At 40.5% G+C, this 20,445-nt stretch overlaps 1 protein-coding gene across 1 annotated transcript in view; it reads left to right on the top strand.

The window, feature by feature from the left end:
• The window catches only part of otog (otogelin), a 64,810-nt gene that overhangs the window by 8,891 nt on the left and 35,474 nt on the right, over nt 1–20,445 (top strand). The window contains exons 12-20 of the mRNA XM_034237246.1: nt 323–369; nt 3,406–3,551; nt 8,664–8,796; nt 9,553–9,730; nt 11,875–11,999; nt 12,280–12,492; nt 17,692–17,857; nt 19,203–19,277; nt 19,563–19,606. Coding sequence (XP_034093137.1) covers nt 323–369; nt 3,406–3,551; nt 8,664–8,796; nt 9,553–9,730; nt 11,875–11,999; nt 12,280–12,492; nt 17,692–17,857; nt 19,203–19,277; nt 19,563–19,606 — 1,127 coding nt within the window. The remainder of the gene's footprint in view (nt 1–322; nt 370–3,405; nt 3,552–8,663; nt 8,797–9,552; nt 9,731–11,874; nt 12,000–12,279; nt 12,493–17,691; nt 17,858–19,202; nt 19,278–19,562; nt 19,607–20,445) is intronic.

Here is a 20,445-nt window from a genome sequence, read left to right as displayed (position 1 = left end):
GTTTTAAAGTAACAGGATAAAAACTTTGATTCACCTGTTGGAACGCTGTCCTTATATGGCACACAAATGTGTGCGAGGAGAACCAGCTTCATGTGTTTTTGGACAAAACATGAACACATGTTAGACTATGTTACATTAGATGTCATCATCATCTATTAGCAAAAACAAAAAGCAGGTTATTGTTCTGCAGATTCTATGGAGTCCTTTTAATCTTCTCAGATCTGACCACCTGGGCTCTGTGTGTCCAGTTTCTATCAGCGATCCTGCTGATTAGTATAGCCTTTCATGTTCCACCTGTTGAAGTCTCTGCTTTCTGTTTCAGCACATGTGTTGGTGGAGTGTGGAACTGCACCGACTACAGCTGCCCAGGTTTGTACCTTCCCTCTGTGGGTGGTTTAATTTGAGCTCAAACTGTGCTGCACGTCACATTCATGGGTGTGGATTGTTTTTTTATTTGGAAATACAATACTTATGGTACTGGTAAGAAGAACATACTGTGATAACAAATGTTAAAAACGATGTCTCCTATGTTCCAAAGCAACGTATTTTGACATTACCCACTGGAGCTGTATTTGAGAACGCAATGTGGGAATCATTCGGACCAGTCATCAAACAGACTTTACCCTGCCAGCTCCCTAGTACCACGTTTTTCTAATGTTCGATTGGGCCCATGTCTGAGTACAAATTCATTATTTTCCCGAGCATTCACAGCAGTGGCGGCGCTAGGGGGTGGCTACTTGGGCTCAAGCCCAGGATGTTTTCTGAAAAGCCCCGGATGTTTCACTTAAAAAAAAAAAAACGTCTCGGGAGTAATGTGCAGTACCGGAGTCCACCAGAGAGGCATCCGCTGCGGGACATAAGCCTGCGTACTGCGTAGCCTGCCCTGAAGTAGAAGTGATCCTTAATAGTGCCTAACGAGTTTTAAGCTAATAGCCTATACAGTTATGGATATTAGAAAGTTATTGTCATTGAAGCAGGCGCCACAAGCTGCAGCAGCAGCAGTATCAGCAGCTGACAACAATGTCATCACCAGCAGTGAAGAAATGGATGATGTTTCAGGTTTGTGAATCTAATGGTGATATCTGCACTCTGGCTGACTGAGTAAGAAGTGAAAAAGAGTGATGTGACGTTAATGTTATAGCTAGTAAACATGGAGTAACCACACTAAGTATACCCTTATGTTAGTATGTATACAGAACATGACTAAAAATTATCCTAAGATGTAACGTTAACCCTTCATAACTCAGTCTACTTTTAAGATACTAAAATAACGTATTCCATTTTTTATTTTGTTTTCGCGCGTGGAATTATACCGGCTCTCGTTTCAGTACACATAACAACGGAACTGACAGGCAACCCTCTGAATCAGACTCCGATTGGCTGTGACTGCATCCACTCAGTGTCCGATTCAGAAACATGACTCTTACACATTTTTTACGTCACAAACAAAAATGGTGGATGAGAATAGATCTATAAAACGATAAGCAATGCGCCAGAATCAAGGTGAGACTATCCGCATCCTTTAAAACTCTACGCACATTCGTTTCACCTTAATAAGTAAACTACTATTTGAGTGAGTTAAGGCATTAGTTTGCTTCAGTTTGTTAATGAATAAGTGTTCTCCAGTGCCTTTTGTCCGCTTTAAGGTGTTATTAAGGTAGGGTTAATGTTGCTCTCAAAGTGCACCAGATTGATGCTTCCAATTTCAATATTTAAAAAAAAATCTTCCCGGGGGAGCATGCCCCCGGACCCCCCAAGAGGAAGCGACGACCCCCCTAAAGGATGTTCGGTCCACCCCCAGGCAGGGGTAGCACTGTACCCCTGCACCCCCCCCCAACAACTCCTGGGCTAAGCCCCGGATCTCCTACAATCCTAAATCCGCCACTGATTCACAGCAAGCAAGTGAGGGTGTTGCTGTTGTTTCTATCATGGCTTGTATGAACCCTGAGGAAAATAAAAGCAGAGGAAAGTAGAAGGGCTATTTTTTAAGAAAACAGCAAGGGAAATGTCAAACTTAGTTAATGACGCAATTTTAAAATTCCTGTAGGTATGGGTCAATGCCAAAATCTAAATGCTAAATGCTAAAACTCACAGGAACAGCAACACTGTACCTGTGAGTTTTATAACAAAGTTTATCTGAATGCAGAAGTTTCCTAGTTAGTTAAGAAGGAAGAAGTTATCTCCTAAGTTTTGAAGAGAACAAAAAGTACTTGCAGATTAAGGCAAGAAAGCTCCAGGGCTCCTATTAGGTAACACAAAAGGAGAAAGCTCCCTAATTTTGGCCCAAGCTATCTATAATTTTCTGTTAAGAAAGTATTGTTTATTGAGAAAAGATAAAGGAGGTGACATCCCAGGAAAGTGTGAAGACAGGAGATTTTTAGGTAGAAAGTAAGGAAGGGGGAGGATTCCCAGCCAGGAATGAGACATCAAATCAAATCAAATCAAATCAAGTTGTATTTATATAGCACATTTATAAACGATTTTTGGTCGAGCCAAAGTGCTGTACATAAAATAAAAATAGCCTACAGCAGAGAGACTTTACAGCAAATACAACATTACATTACATTGCATTTAGCTGACGCTTTTATCCAAAGCGACTTACAATAAGTACATTCGACCAGGAAAACACAACCTTGAAGAAAACAGAATCATATAAGTACATCAGGTTACCCCCAGGTTACAACAGCACAGATTGTTCAGAATATCAGTATGAGAAAAACGACACACATCGTACAAGGAAAAACTTCCAGAGAAAACCCACAGTTTAAGGGGGAAAAATGGGAGAAACCTCAGGGAGAGCAACAGAGGAGGGATCCCTCTCCCAGGACGGACAGACGTGCAATAGATGCCGTGTGTAAATCAAAGAGATAATACATTTTACAGCATATAGACCGAATGTTAGGAAATGCATGTGTCTGTAATAAGAAGATGAATCCACGAGGATGTCAGCTACAAACCTGTGGAAGCCATCAGGGAAGCAGCATGACGAGACCCAAGGCAGGACCGCAGAGACAGGTTCAGCCACGACCAGAAGTCCACGACTTAATCCAGAACTCAGGATAGAGGATCCAAGACACAGGACTACAGCAAGAGGATCAGCCTCGACTCCGGATCCCGGCGTAGATATAGATACAAAACAAGAAAAAAGATTTGGCTGGGTTAATCGGAACAAGAGAATACACAGACACAGACAGAGAGGGAAAAGGTAATTGGATAAAAGTTATTCTTGATAACCCTCTAGAACGATCTCATGAACTTCCCCACTCAATCTATCAAGTCCCGAGCAGTTCTATTAGATATAGGATAAGAAACAGAGATAGGGAGCAGGGGACATGCAGCGAGGACGGATACAACTTATATTTTAGGGCCAAGGTAATCATTGAAAGTGTCTCTCTCTCTCTACAGGCGAATGCTCGGTGACTGGCGATATGTATTTTCAGTCCTTTGACGGGCGGATCTACACCTTCCCTGCAACATGTCAGTATGTCCTCGCCAAAAGTCGCAACTCAGGGAAGTTCACAGTCACCATCCAGAACGCCCCCTGTGGAGCTGTGAGTTGGCGTTTAATCTGCATGATGTTATCTATCCACCCTCTTGTTGAGTTCCTTTCTTTTCCTGCTTTTGAGAGAAATATCTTTACATCTCAAACTCTTCTACTTCCACAATTAGCCTCTGCAAGTGTTCACCTGTCTTGGCTTACAGGGTTTATGCAATTTGTCTGTCATGTAGATCATATCGGTATTCAAGTGCTCAATAATCCCTGCTGAGGCCAGGTCATTTTTGTTCAATGCTTAGGGAATTGAAAGCCTTCAGGAAATGTCAATCAAACCCGGGCAGATAATGAGCATGAAAAACAACAAAAGACTGGGAGCTTCTTCTCTCCTTCTTGAGCTGCTCGGCAAACGGGCAATGGAGGTGAGGAGGCGAGATATAAGATGTCCCACTCATCAGAGCAGAGGCCCGAGACCTCTAACAGCCAAGTGAACAGGATTACCTTATCTGGCCTGGCTGACAGAGCTGTGGACGGCTTTGTAGTGAGGAGGGAGGTGAAGAGAGGCACTGAAGGGGTGGGGGACTTGGACAGAGAGAAGGTTATGCGCAAAACAGGAGGTGAATGATGGGAAGAGTAAAAGGAGGAGGAGGGGGGGTGCTAAAACCTTTCGGCTATGAGGCTCTGCCACCTATGAAAGAGACGATTCATAGAGGCAGATCACTAACTGTCAGCGATGGGCAGTTTTCCTTACTTTAACAATATTGGAGCGGCAGATTAACTAATCATACTCTGTAGTACATTCCGTGACACTGGCATGTTTGAAATTCAAAATGTACAAAATGCTTACATAATATGATGCACTGTCTGATACGTGTTGAGTGTTAAGTTTGTCTTGACAAAGGAGTGTGTAACTGCGTCAATGTTTCATAGTTTTATAAACCCCTGTAGTTTTTTGGTTATGAAGCTCAAACCTGTGGATCTATTGTTCCAAATGGACTTGCAAGAAGTGTCTGCGCTACACATACACTAAGAACTATTTCAATGTAATATGCAGACTTACCACTGAAACGATATACATAGTACAGTGCATTATGTTCACTGAACACATTGTTCTAAATTACTTCATTGCCTACCTTGTCACACTACTTTTATCACTTTCATTTTGAGCTTGGCTAACAGTAATGCTCAACAAGTCCTCCAACTCATACGACCAAATATGTCGTTTGTTCAAGCGCTTAATACGTCCTATAATTACGTTTTCGCCCTCTAGTGCTCCCGTTGAATGCAACAATTAGATTAGATTTCTAGCGAGAAGTGTATATTGTACTTTTAGAATCCACGTCCAGTCGATATGTAGGATCTATAGTTTGATAGATATTACGAAGATGATTTGAGGTATGCGGCAGCCTCCATGTAAAGTTACGGGTTGAAAACAGTATTTCCGGTCTCGACGTTTTCATAATAAAACCAATGATCAAATGATTTAACAGTGATATCTGCAGTACTCATCAACTAAAAAACATCAGTTTATCCTTGTTAATTATACGACATGTATTGGTTTAAATTATGTACAATGCTTTTGTGTTTTTCCAATAGGTTTTGCTCTTTCGATTCTGAGAGACACCTTTCTTTTTTCAGAGGTTTTGATAGGCTAAAACATCGCCGCAATGCATGTCTGGATATGGTGTTTATCCGATATGAAATCGGATTATTTATTTTTTTAAATAAAATAATACTTTATTCCGAGTGTGCTTGCTTTTCTCTTTGGAAGTCATCACATAACGGCATTGTACTACACGGTTCGGCTGCATTAAATATTACATATCTGCCGTAGATATTTGTTTATAGAGCCCTGATCAGAAGACCTTTTGACAAACTGTAAGAAATGCCGCCAAAACTGAATACGTGACGTGGATCATAAATATATTAGCAATTAAACAACATCTTCCATTTATTTTCCCACAATACGTCTCCTTGCAGTATCAACACTAATTCGGCTGACTTTTATATTTGATCCAATTGGTAGATAGGTTATAATATTTACACCATAACGGTGCACAGCTGATAGAAAGGGATTTTTTTGTAGTTTTTAAAGATATTATTTACTACCTTTCCAACTCCTCATGCAGTTGACTGTTACAGATCTATACAGGTTCATGGTACAATGCATACACTTCAAATCGAGAGACTGATACTGTATTTTCCTTTACCGTTCTGTTTTAATTTCACAAAAGTTAATAGTCATATTATGTTTGATATTATTATGTTTTATTAACTACACCACTGGTTTTTTAACCCGCGCCGCCTAGTGGTTAAAGCACGTTATTGAATTTTGTTGTTGAATACGTTTTATTTGATGAAAACATTTAAATATTAAGAGTAGCCTACATACCAAATCGAAAATATGAAGAAGATACTGTAGTGATCTCTACAATAAAACAGTTTAGTGCAGGACGTCCAAAGATATTAACAGGAGGATGTGCAAAACAGACCAACTAATAAGGCTTTATTTAAACATTAAGCTGGACCCGTCCAATTCCAGTTTTGGAAAGTCTGCCGTGGTTCCATTCCAATTCAAAGAGCTGTTGACGCTCAGTGTAACCTTGTCGCACTGCCACTCCAACATCCAATCACAGAGCTTGATGACTAATCACGGGGTTTGTAAAGCAAGGCGGATGTTGTAGTCCCAAACGATAGCTGGGGATTCTGGGTAGTGTAGTGTCTTCGGAAACTGTAGTGTCTAAACTCCTAAAAAACTATTTGTTTCTCTGAATCGAAGGTTAAAAACACAAAAGCATTGTACACAATTTAAACCAATCAATATTGTGTAATTAACAAGGATACACTGATGTTTTTTAGTGGATGAGTAATGCAGATATCACTGTGTAATCATTTGACAGTGAGGGGAATATATCCGGTTAGGGTTAGGGGGGGGGGGGGGGGGGGGGGGGGGGTGGGGGGGGGGGAGGGTGGGGGGAGAGACCAGGAGGACAAATTGTTATAAAAAAAAAAAAAAGATTAAAAAAAAAAAAGATCATAATTTGAAAAATTATTGATTCGAAAATAATATGATACAGTACAGTACTATTGCGTCTGGGTCTCTGTGTTTCATTAAAGCTCGGCTCTGTGTGTATGTGGAACGAGCCATTATGTGTGCGTGAGCGAGAGAGAGAGAGCGCACCGGTACCGGAGATCGTAGTTGTTAGCTTCTGGTGCTAGCAAGCCACGCTAACGGATATAAAGAGTTTTTTCAACAACAAAGTGGAGGAGAGTCCTCTCCTGTCAGACTGAGAGTCTCAGTGAAGGACTCTGAGTGTTATCTCAGTGGGTCTCAAACGTTTTGGTCACCATTAATGTAAACAATTATTTCCGAGGCACTCGTTTATATGATCATTATAGTTATAAAAAAATAAGAGAATAAATGAAAAACAGGTATGAAATACTATATGACAGTAAAAAAAGAATATAGTTTAAAAGGGTGATTTGTAAAATATCCATAAAGAAAAAGTAAATCTGTTTACAGTTCTGTTTCAAATGGGTGTTGAGAGATGTATCCATAGATCTCTCATGTTGCTCTCAAAGTGCACCAGATTGATGCTTTTAACTTCAATATTTAAAAATAAATCTTCCCGGGGGAGCTTGCCCCTGGACCCCCCTATGTAAGGTACACACACCACCTATAAAAATAGCACTTTACCCCTGCTTGAGCCTCGAGCCTTCATTGTAACTGTCTTCCTGTGTATTTGCGTGGGGATTGTTGCAGTAGAACATTTCACTGTAGCGCCCGGTACATTAATGGGAAACCCTAAATGTTTGAGCACCCTCTATGAAACGTCAAGCTACCCTACAGCACCCCAAAATAAATATCTGGCGCCGCCACTGAGCCTGACTATTTGTGTTGGGGGGGCCCGATTTATTTTTTTCTCCAAAGGGGGGGCATGACAGAAAAAGTTTGGGAACCCCTGTTATAGACCAACCCAGTCTCACGGCATTTTGTGTTATAGTCACGAAATTAATTTAATCTATTGATTCGTGTTCAGTTCACCAACACGATTTTCGCATTTTTTTCATGTCACACAGAATGATTTTAAAAGCAATGTATTTTCTATTGGTAGTATGTTTCGTGCCTGCACCACGTCTTTTTGTCCGGTCGGGTATTGGAAGACTGGAAGCTGTGGGGTTCATAAAAACATTTTCTTACTCAATATCTTACCCTAAGCCTAACCCTATCCCTTTTATTTTAAATTGTATAATGTCGGAGTTTTTTTGCCGTCCGCGAGGAAAATACTCGGAATACTGAAATCTGTATTTTTTGTCATCTTTTTTTCCTTCTAATTTGTTATTATTTGGTGCAGGCACTAAACATACTACCAATAGAAATACATTGCTTCTAAAATCGTTCTGTGTCAGAATACTGAAATCTGTATTTTTTTAAATCTGTTTTTCCTTCTAATTTGTTATTATTTACATTGCTTTTAAAATCGTTCTGTGACACGAAAAAAATGGCGAAATCGTGTTTCGCCATTGTTGTTAATCGGTGAACACGATTAATTTTGTGATTATAACACGAAATGCCGTGAGACTGTGTTGTATAGACGGAAGGACTAAGTTGAAAAAGTTTCAAGTAGACAGAAACACAAGTGCGTATCCCAGAAATACCTTTAAAAAGGTACACGGTGGGAAATAAGACAGAGTTTTTCGTTAAATTATAGTGTTCAGTAAGAGGCTGAACTAAACAAAAACAGACGTGCTAACTCCCACAGGCTGGTGCGAGCTAGCCAGCTAACAACTGAACAGTTGGCACAGTGCATTGGCTGTAAAGGGTGAATAAACACATAGTGAATAAAATGTTGAAGCTACTGTATGAACACACTTAAGGAATCATCACAATTGCAAAACCAGAAGGGTTTAACATCTTTCATCAGTTTTAATCGAATACCTAAGTTTTAATTTTCAAGTACTTCTTCTACCACCACTTTTCTATGATTATAGTGTGTGAGTAAGTTTCCATTCACTTCTTGGTTCCTCTCCAATCTATCTCTTTATTTCTTTCTCTCTGTCTCATTTACCACTATCTCCCTCATTGTGTGTCCTGTTGCGTATCTAAATTGCTGCTACTGTTTGGGATAATGCCAGCCTGCCTTATCCAGCCATATTGTCTCAATTGCAGAATTTGGATGGGGCCTGCATCCAATCAGTTAACCTGGTTATTGACGAGGATCCAAGAACAGAGATTACACTGAGCCACGTTGGTGAGGTCTTCATGGCGGGACAGTACCGCATCTCTCTGCCGTATTCTGATGGTAACTTCCTACCCTTTTATCCCTTTTTTTTACTTTGACATCCAGCGCCAGCATTATTCCAGCACTATGCAGTTCTAGACAGATTTAATGACAGCTGTGCCATTGAACAGATATTTTCCTAATACTAGCGCTTGCATTGTGTTTTACAAAATGCTGTCCCTCTGAGTATTATTCCCTTTTTACACCAATTTTCACTGTCTGCCGCTGTCTGTTGATGGAGTCAACAGCCTTTTGTTTGATTTGTGATGAACTGTGTGAGAATTATCTGATGTTTTGGTACCTTAAGGAATAAGAAAACAACACCTATATCTTCTGTTCTGAAGAAATACATTTCTGACTATATACGTACTAGTTTACAGTCAATCAATTAATCAGTCAGTCGATCAGTCAATAAATCAGTCAATTAGTCAGTCAATATGTCTTTAAGTCATATGGAAATAAAAATGATACACAACAAAAGAAAAAAAAAGACGATAAATTCAAGGTTCAAAGCAAAGCACATCCAAAACATTTCTGAAACTACTTTCAGCACCACATTATTAAATTGCTCTTTTGAAAGCCAGTCCTTTAAGCAGTTATTAGGAAAATCATGTATTTATTATATGTTTTCTATCAAAGTAAATTTGATGTGTTTAGTTAGCTTATGAATACGGATGTAAAACAAATGTCATTTTCTTGTGCATACATGAATGGAAATGCACCTTGTATTATCTCATCTACCACCATCTTAAAGCCATACTCCCTCATCTCTCCCAGACATCTTCCACATCCAGGAGCTGTCGTCCATGTTCCTCCAGGTGAAGACGGCGTTCGGCCTGCGCCTGCAGTACAGCTGGAAGGAGTTCCGCCTCTATCTGCAGGCCGACGAGCAGTGGAAGGACGACACGGTGGGCCTGTGTGGCACCTTCAACGGCAACATCCAAGATGACTTTCTGTAAGTGTGTGACGGCTCACCTTTGACCCGTCCCGCGCCCTCTTCTAACCCCCCCCCCCTCCTATGTTTAAAAGAGAGAGCATGCTCCTGTTTCAGAGGTGGACAGGGAGGTGATGGTGAAGTGCTCTCTCTCTCACACTCGCTCTCTGTAATGCACACTGGTTTGGCGGCTCGGCATCAAAAGCCTCGCTCTCTGATCAGCTCTTTAAGGCAGGCCAGATGAGCGCCCAACTGGACACGCCACTTCAACAAGGAATTTACTGTTAGTGGAATAGGGGCTCCACTGTACCTCGTTGTAATGGCCCACCATAAAGGGCGGATGTTGTCTAACAGCTGTAAATGGATATACATCACAGTTTGAGACTGAAGTGGTCGTATCCTACTAGGAAGAAAACTGGAACTCACTTTGGCTGAAGATCTCCAGAAAGGACTTTGCAGTTAAAAACATGACGTGCAGTATCCTTTATTATTTTGGTGCTGATTTCAGTTTTTCGTTTGTTCTGACCTTTAGGATAAAGTAGTTCAAATATAAGGATTAACAGTTGTTTTAGACACTTTTATTGGCCAAAACAACTGGGAGAGTTAGTCAGAAACTCAGACAGTGGTAGCTCCTTCTTAAAAAGCAGAGGTGGGAACCTGCAATGTCTATAACTAGTAGTACAGTTGCCTACATATTATTCCGGCTCCCCTTTTAAAGGTTACAAGAATATGTTTATCTTTACAAAGACTGAATTCAATTTAATAATGAGTGCTGCTTTTCTCTGGGTTTGTCGTCCACGTATTAACGGGAAGGTACCTCATTTAAATAAGTATCATGGCACTAAACAGATCTTATCACAAGGTTACTAGAGGTAGAAGTAGCTTGTTGTACTATAGCTAGTGCTAATGCTAATGTTGTTGTTGTAGCACGATAGGCTTTATGATGCTTACCAGTATTGGGGTAGTTAGTAAAAAAAGTGGCGCGTTACCCCGAACACTGATGCTTACACTTATGTTTTCAAAGTGGAAATGTTGAGAAACAAGTCGAAACAATAGGGAGTATAAACACAACAATTCAAAGGCGGCACTGACAGGGGTACAATGCAGTGGCGGCGCCAGAGATTTTCTCCAGCGGGTGCTGTGGGGTTTTTAAATATTGAAGTTAAAAGCATCAATCTGGTGCACTTTGAGAGCAACATTAAGAGACCTATGGATACATCTCTCATCACCCATATGAAACAGAACTGTAAACAGATTTTCTATTTCTTCATAGACATTTTACAAATCACTCCCCTTTTAAAACAAACCGTTTGAGACCCACTGAGATAACTAGACTAAAGTTAACTATCTAAACACTGAGAGAGTCCTTTACTTCACCTGAGCTGAGGTTACCTGAGACTCTCCGTCTGACAGGAGAGAGTTCTCCCTCCACCTTGTTGCTACTTATACCCGTTAGCTTGGCTAGCTAGCACCAGATGCTAACCACAACGATCTCCGGTAGCGCGAGCTCTCTCTCTCTCTCTCTCGCTCGCGCACACACACAAAATGGCTCGTGCCACACACACACAGAGCAGAGCTTGAATGAAACACAGAGACCCAGAAGTAAGCTACTTGTACTCACGAGGCCTGTTATGTGCAGAATCCCTCTTGCTTGCAGGTGGTTTTGATTGAGTGTCCACACGTGGACGTTTAAGGACTAAAAAAATGATAATTTTTTCACTTTGCTGTTAGCAAATCATTTGGCGCTCTAGCTAACAGGAAGTCACTCAAGTGTCACAAAGTAATTTAGCCTATGGGTAGGTCAAAAATCGAATGGGTGCTGGCCATTGGCCTAATCATATCACCTGTGTTGGCTTTATGTTTTTGGTCAAACATTTGTTTGTTTCACATTTGCATTGATGTAATCAATCATTTTTCTAATTTAATAAAAATAAAAATAATAATAAAAAAAAACAACAAAAAAACCCACATATTTCTTGGGGGTGCTTAGGGGGTGCTTTGGCAATCCTGGGGGGTGCTTCAGCTCCCCATATCTCCCCCCTGGCGCCGCCCCTGGTATAATATACGACCCTGAGACTGAGACAAACCCTGAGACTCGACAAAACAAAATAAGCTAGCTGGTTTCAAGCTCCATGTGATGAATCTGTGCTCCTGTTTTCCTGCAGATCTCCATCTGGTATGATAGAAAGCACTCCTCACCTGTTTGGAAACGCCTGGAGGGTCTCGTCAGCCTGTTCCACCACTCTGAGTACGCCTCAACTCGACCCCTGTGATACACACCAGCAGGCCGGTCAGTTCCTCTCATGCCGTTAGCTCTCCCTATCTCAAAAAGTATAGTGTTAGATGTTGTGTTCCTTTTTATATATCTTTAAACTATTTTTAAATATCTAGAGCGCTATTAACTTTAGACATGTGCATATACATGGATGTGTTTGAATCAGCCTGGATTTCAAATTCATTCCTAAATATAAATGTGCAGTGCTACACTTTTTGTTTGTATATTTTAGATACAGGAGTTGTGAATTTTGCATACAGTATAGTACTAACTTGCTGCTCTTTGCCCTGCTCAGTGGCTTACGCCTCAGAGATGTGTGATGTGCTGAACCAGGATCTGTTCTCCGCCTGCCACGAGTACCTCAGCCCGACATCCTTCCATCAGCAGTGTCGCTCAGACACCTGTAAATGCGGGACGCCCTGCCTTTGCTCTGCGCTGGCCCACTACGCTCGCCACTGCCACAGATTCTCCATCATCGTTGACTTTCGGTCACAGATACCGGACTGTGGTGAGTAATCAGCAGCTGACTTTATAATAAATGTATTCCTTTATGTCTTAATCATATTGCACCAGGAGGCACAGGTATAAAGGGTACTGTCCTTCTAATCTGATTGGTGTTGCTTGTAAAACTTGTAAGATCATTTGAGAGAAAGGAAAGTGTAAAGTAATTAATATACAACCCAGTCTCACGGCATTTCGTGTTATAGTCACGACATAGACATAGACACAATCTATTTATTCGTGTTCACCAACACGATTTCCCCCTTTTTTTCGTGTCACACAGAACAATTTTAAAAGCAATTTATTTCTATTGGTAGTATGTTTCGTGCCTGCACCACGTATTTTTGTCCGGTCGGGTCTTGGAAGACCAGAAGCTGTGTGGTTCATAAAAACATGTTATTACTCAATATCAAGCCACGATTATTGTTTTTATTTTAAATCGTATAATGTCGGACTTTTTTTGCCGTCCGCGAGGAAAATAAATGGGGCTCAGAGCCTCAGGATACTGAAATATGTATTTTTTAAATATTTGTTTCCTTCTAATTTGTTATTCTTTTCTAAATAACACACTGTTATTTACTCAACAATAACACACAATGATCCTTGTTTTTATTTGTTTAATTCTATAATATCAGGCTTTTTTGGCGTCCGTCAGGAACTGAATTTCAAAATAAAGTCACCGGAAACAGACGTAGGCCTATAAGGGACATTTCGAGCATCATTGCGATACACACCCACTGAACTGATTACCCAAGATCCTCAGCTATGGTTGAAGCTCGGTGATTGGATGTTTTAGCCGCAATGCACGTTGGGATATGGTGTTAATGCGATATGAAATAACTATCAACAGAATTGCGTTGCCAGGCAACAGCTTGGGGTGAAAACACTATTTCCGGTCTCGAAGTTTGGATAGTAAGCTGCAGTACTCATCAACTAAAAACATCAGTTTATCCTTGTTAATTACACAACATTGGTTTAAATTGTGTACAATGCTTTTGTGTTTTCCCCCTTCGATTCGGAGAAACAAATAGTTTTTTCGCTGTTTAGGGTGGCCACACTACATTACCCATAATCCTCAGCTATCGTTTGGGACTACAGTTCCTTTGCTTGACAAACCCCGTGATTAATCTTCAAGCTCTGTGATTGGATGTTGGAGTGGCAGTGTGCCAAGGTTACGCCGAGCGTCAAACAGCTCTTTGAAATGGAATGAAACCACAACGGAGTATCCAAAACTGGACTCGAACGTGTCCAGCCCCACAATAAATTATACTTTATGAATAACACACAACATACAATGCCATAATAACTTTGTATTATTAGTGTAGGACACTTATGTATGTATAACATCTGAAGATGTGTAGTTTTATTCATGTTTTCACATAATTTTACACGATATTGTTATATTATTTCAGATATTGTAGTTCTACACATTACTATCTGAAGTATATCAGTCATTTAATGGTAAGCTATTGAAATTCTGATTCCATAGATGTGTGTACTACGGTGGCTGAGAGGTGCAATTGACAATTACAAAGTGTGAAACTCTTTAACAAAGCTTGAGACAAATTTCCATTTTATAAAACAAATTTCCATTTTATAAAACAAAATTACATTAGCAAAACACTTTTACCAAAGAAAAAACGATTTATCAAAAACACTTTAACATTTAATGAAACACTTTAACAAACTAGAGAATCAAACCGGAAAGGGAATGCCCATCATACCAGAAGTGACGTGCAAGTGATTGACACAAACTTAAGTTTGTTTTGGCGGATAGACCGCCGGTGTGCGAGATTAACTGTTTTTTTTAATTATCTGTTTTACAGCAGGCAGATGTAGGGGGCGTGGCCTTCGACTGAAATACACATTTCGATCGCTTCTTGTGTCGTTTACATAAATCTTTTGGTATATTTGGCTCCAGTGGCGGCTGGTGGAAAATATTTTTGGTGGGGCAATGGAAATGGTGACCAAACCATACTAGGGGGGTCCGGGGGGATGACATTTTTTTTGGAGAAATTACCCCTTAAATTATGACTTCTGGTGATGTTAGAGAGGGGGGGGGGGGGAAGGACAAATTGAGGCTTAAAAATATGAGATAGTCCATAATCTTCAGTGTGGTTAGCTATGAATCTTCCAAAACTTCCAAATACCTTGTCCTGGACATAGTTTCTACAGTATAAACTGTGCAACAGTACAGTAGGCCCACACAAACTGCAGAACACTGGTGCTTTGGGAACACTCAAATGATTTAATTCCCATTTAAAATCAGGAGACTGAATACGAACATTATGTGTGTGTGTGTGTGTGTGTCATACTTGCCAACCCTCACGATTTTCGCGGGAGACTCCCGATTTCATTGCCCTCTCCCGGTTTTCTCCCGCATTTCTCCCGATTTCTGACAAAATGAGATTTACTGTTTCCACTCGGACTTTAATACAGCTACACCATTGTTTGATTTCCATGGTAGCGCATCTCTTTAGCAGCGCGCACAACTCAAAGTCTGAGAGGGTGAGGAGTCACAGAAAACTGAACAAGAATCGACAACTCGACCCTCTGCTCACTCCTTTTCTGTAAAATACAGGTCCAGCCCACACATATGCTCCATGGTGCTACAGGCATTGCCCGTACAACTACAATAAGCATGTAAATGTTAATCTACAGCTCCAGCGATCCACTAGCACCCGGAGTCTCCACCTGCAGACGCAGGTTGTGGTTACGATGGCGATATCCGGACACGTACAGCGAGGACTACAAAAAGACAAAACGAGGTGACTGGGGATGTCTGTTCAAAACATTGCGAGCTCGAATACATCATTTAAACCAGCTATTGTTGCCAGACTTATTACTGAATATCGTTCTTAATGTGATACCAAGTCCATCTGAGACCTGTGTACACCTTCAGACAGCCTCCAAGTGAAGCGTACGTTGTTAACTCACAGTTTGAAAGCAGCATGGAGAAGTCTTCAGCTGTGGTTAACTAGGATCTGCCCAGGGTAAACTGGGATCCGCCCAGGTTAAACTGTGTTACGATTTCTGTGGCTATCTACCAGCGATCATGTTTAATATGAAAGACTACACACACATGTATCCTTTATAAAAACAGTATTCTGCAGCACTCATCCAGATAAGATGTGACTGTTAACTCGTTTTGTAAAGATATAGCAGAAATGTCATTGCTGCATGTGCAGGGATATTTAGACTTTAAAATGCTGCTTGGTCATTAATGTTGGTCTCGGCAAACAATATTAGGAATCCTCTATTCAAACATAATATTCAGTGTCCATCGACATGAAAATAACAAAAAAGTTCATGCTGGACTCAAACCCGAGTTCCAACAGCAAAAATCACTTGAGCCCTGCGCGTTATGAGTGCGCCGCGTATCAATACGACGTGTTAGATCACCACAGCTGAGTTTGTTACATTAACATTGTTAAAAAGTTCCAGAAAAATGCAACCCGACCATCATTTATAATGTGAGGGAATGTATGTACACTTTAAGCCATATAATATATAATATAAAAAATTATAGTAGGCATTTGCTTAGAAATAGTATAGGCTACTGACTGAGGTCTGTATCAAGCCTCATTAAGACCCACCGAGATCAGATATCCTAGTTTATCAGCCTGCAAGTCTACATTATGTTGTGATAAGTGTTAATTTTACATATAAATGTGTTCTAGTGCACACATAAAGTTCCAATATGCAAATCAGGCCATGTGTTTCGTTGTAGTAGCTAGGTATAATCATCACCAACAGATGGAAAGACAACAATAACAAGGAATTAATATTAATATTACCAAGTTACACAGAAATAAAAAATATAAGAACAAAGATAAAAGCTTAAACGTTAAGATAGAAACTAAAACATGTTTACAGCAGTGTACAAATTATGAATATATGTGTTTGTAGTTCTCAACGTGAGTATCCTCGACTCGTCATTCGGTTTGTGTCGCTGTATCGATGCATAATGAAAGTTAACCAAGTAAACAGTCACATCTTATCTGGATAAGTGCTGCAAAGTTATAAGGGATACACGTGTGTGTAGTCTTTCATATTAAACATGATTGCTGGTAGATAGCCACAGAAGTCGTATCACAGTTTAACCTGGGTGGATCACAGCTTATCACAGCTGAAGACTTCTCCACGCTGCTTTCAAACTGTGAGTTAACAACGTACGCTTCACTTGGAGGCTGTCTGAAGGTGTACACAGGTACAGATTTACTTTAAAATGTACTTTATTTTACTTTTAATTTTACTTTAAGATTTACTCAGATTTACTTGGTATCACATTAAGAACAATATTCAGTAATACGTCTGGCAACAATAGCTGGTTTAAATGATTTATTCGAGCTCGTAATGTTTTGAACAGACATCCCAATCACCTCGTTTTTCTTTTTGTAGTCCTCGCTGTACGCGTCCGGATATCGCCATCGTAACCACAACCTCACACACTGGTACTGAATGTGCATCAAAGTGTTCCTATCGTGTACCAAAATATACCAAAAGATTTATGTACGACAGAAGAAGCGATCGAAATGTGTATTTCAGTCGAAGGCCACGCCCCCTACATCTGCCTGCTGTAAACCAGTTAATTAAAAAAACAGTTAATCTCGCACACCGGTACCTATGGACGGTACGAGTGTGTGTTTATGGTCGTTAAACATGTTTTGTCCGTTCTATGGGAACCACCTGGGCCAAGTGACATGGTTTTGCTCATCACGATGTGCGCAAGAGGCTATACGTTCTCGTGCACACAAGAAAGTTACAGGTTCGCCAAGTAGGAAGTTGAGCTGTGCCTTTTACACACAGCCTTCGCTGTGTTTACCTTCATTAGACAGCTAAAGAGCGACTGCAGGCTGCTTCGTTATAGCCACACACACACACACACACACACACACACACACACACACACACACACACACACACACACACACACACACACACACACACACATCGAACTGCCCGATTATTACGCCTTATCATTCTATTTATGAAGGAGATGTCCGGTCACCAGTGTGTGTGTGTGAGACTGTGAGACTGTGACACTGGCATTTGTTTTCAGAAGATATTAAGATACTGTTGTCCGTTCTGGTACTGCGGTCAACTTAGCCGTCTCTATATACTTTGTGTTTACACTGTGCAGATGTAGAATGATGATTTAATATGCAAATTCAAACCGCCCTTTTAACCCCGTCCCTCTCTGCAGCGGTCACCTGTCCCCCCACCATGCAGTACGGGACCTGTGTGTCGTCCTGCCAGCGCCGCTGCTCCGCCCTCTCCATCCCGCAGCACTGTGGGGAGGAGTGTGAGGAGGGCTGCGTCTGCCCTCAGGAAACCTTCTACAACCATCGAACACACACCTGTGTGCACAGGTAAGAACGGCCGAGGTGGTGGGGGTATAAATTAAGAAAAAAAACAACCCTTTTCTAACTGCTGATCAAACAAACAAGCAGAGAAAGCGAGATGCAATGTGTATCACTGTAAGAGGTTCTTTTTTATTACACTTAATATTTATTTTATTTGAATTTAGGCAGGAGGGAATGAGTGACCATGGCAGGAGGGAATGAGTGACCATGTGTCCTTGTTGTGAATCGGGCCAGCTCTGCCTGTTGTGAAAGGTTTTGAAGCCTGGATTCACTCCACCAAACAAATCCTCTCAAAGTGATATTTGTATCTGCTCTGAAGTTTAGGTCAGCCTTTAAGTGGAGAGCCTTGTATCTCTCCTGCAGACGCTACAGAGCCAGAGGACCTCAGTAATTGTGCTCTCCCTTTCAGCCTGCTCTGCCCTAAAAGACATGCAGCTTAATTCCTCTTAAATGTCCCAGGTTTTTACATCCTAGTGCAGCGCGGTGACTTACTTACCATGTGATAGAGTTACATCAAGGAATTCACCGTGAAAACCCCCTTTTATTCCCGCTCGGGCTGGGGACGACACAGATATCTGATAACCAGTGAGAAAGAATTTGTAGTACAGAGGCCAATGTGTGGCGCTGGCCTATATGTTACAGGGCTTTCAGCCTCTGCGAAGCACCGTTTACCTCAACGTAGATCATTATTTTACATTTGTACAATGAAAAATCGCCCCAAACAGGTGAAGTTTTTTGGAGTAAGTATGTTGTGGATTTGACACCTTACGGACTAATTTCCCCTCCTAAAGCCTGCTTATCTGTCCCCTATCCACTTACATGTAATACTCTGTTTAAGGTAACACAAAGCCCTCTTTAACATTACTCTTTACACAATAATGAACAAACTGAGCAGTGTCTGGTTTACATCCCCAAAGCCTGGTGTGTCATTATGGCTTCAGGGGTCTTCGAAGGTCTTTCGGACATCCGATTTAAAGCCTTTTGCTTATGCTGAGATGTACAATGCAATGGTGCACAACAAACAATCTCTGCATCTGTTTTTCTCTCTCAGTCACATGTATGCATCAGTAATTATTCATCGGTCAACTGTTTCTGTGTGCTTAATTTTTGTTATTGTACAAATTATTACTATTCTGAATCGTCAACTAGGACATTTTTTGTTGTGTTATTTCCTTATAAATGCAGTTTGATTTTAGAAAACACAACAAAAGTTTGTTTAAGTGGTAGCAAAAATTATTTTTTAAATCAATCTTTTACGGATAATATTTTTTTCTTTAGTTGGGATTTATTTCCCTATATTGGCAAATATAGCTCGCTGCACTATATGCCTTATGAGTGTGTGTCTTTACAGGAGCGAGTGTCCCTGCAGTTTCCTTGGAGCAGATTACGAGCCGGGGGATGTGATCATGACATCAGCAGGTGTTCAGTAAGATCCTCTCCTCCATCTTCTCCATCTAAAGTTCTGCCTTCTGTCAGTCACAGTGCTGCTTCCTTTTTAAACTGGAGGAACTTATATCTTAATATTTAATGTGAACAAGTAACAGAATAAAGCCTACTAGTTGTAGAGATAAAGTATAAGTAAGAACAAAGCTGAAAAAACCATAAAGTCATGTTTACCAATTTGTTAACCTACTTCTTTGCTAGTTTTTGTATTTACCTCCATCATGTGTCATTATAACCACCATCCTGTTCTCCTTATGTTTCCTTACAGACTCTGTCTGAATGGTAAACTGGTGTCACAAACAACAAACAGTGGTAAGTAACTTTAGTTTAGTTTTTGACCTTTTTACCTGTGCTGGACTATGGTGATTTGATGTATATGAATGCACCTGCCAATTGCCTGGTCAAGTTAGATGCTGCGTATCACAGTGCACTAAGATTTGTGACAAACTGTAAAGCATTAACCCATCACTGTACCCTGTATGCAAGGGCTGGTTTGCTTTCACTAACTGTACGGAGGCTCAGTCACTGGTACATTTTTATATACAAAGCCATGTTAGGGAAACTTCCATCTTATATCTGCTCCCTGATCTCACGGAGAATTGTAAGTGGCTACTGCCTGAGATCGAATGCTGTGGTTTGATTAAATGTGCCAACTGCTAGGACTGTCTTAGGGAAGACAGCTTTTAGATGCGCAGCTCCTCTGTCTTGGAATAGTCTGCAAATTAAATGGAAACTGAACAATCTGGTGCCACTAAATGTTTTTAAAGCTCGGTTGGATGCTACTCAATCGGAAGCTATTGGTACCTGTTTATGTGGATCATTATGTAAATGATGCTGTATGATGTCCTTTTGTTGTTCTATTTATGTTTTTATGTTTCATGTGGAACTACTTGAGCAGGTCTCCCTTGAAAAAGAGATCAATGATCTCAATGGGATTTATCTGTCTAAATAAAGGTTTGAAATGAAATGAAATGAGTTTCTTTAGCTAAGTTGATATTAAGGGATGCTTGTCTTTTGCTTAATATCACATTAAAGTATGTAATTTAATGGTTATTATAAAAGTTGGAAGACACTACCACACTTCTAGCAGATCATACTCTATAATTGAAAGGAATTATTCATAAAAAGCACATAAAGCACATACAATTATG

This window comes from Gymnodraco acuticeps, unplaced genomic scaffold (genome assembly GCF_902827175.1).
Source record: "Gymnodraco acuticeps unplaced genomic scaffold, fGymAcu1.1, whole genome shotgun sequence".
Classification (NCBI taxonomy): Eukaryota; Metazoa; Chordata; class Actinopteri; order Perciformes; family Bathydraconidae; genus Gymnodraco; species Gymnodraco acuticeps.
The sequence above is the reverse complement of the archived record's forward strand: the minus strand, read 5'-3'. Positions and strand labels throughout refer to the sequence as shown.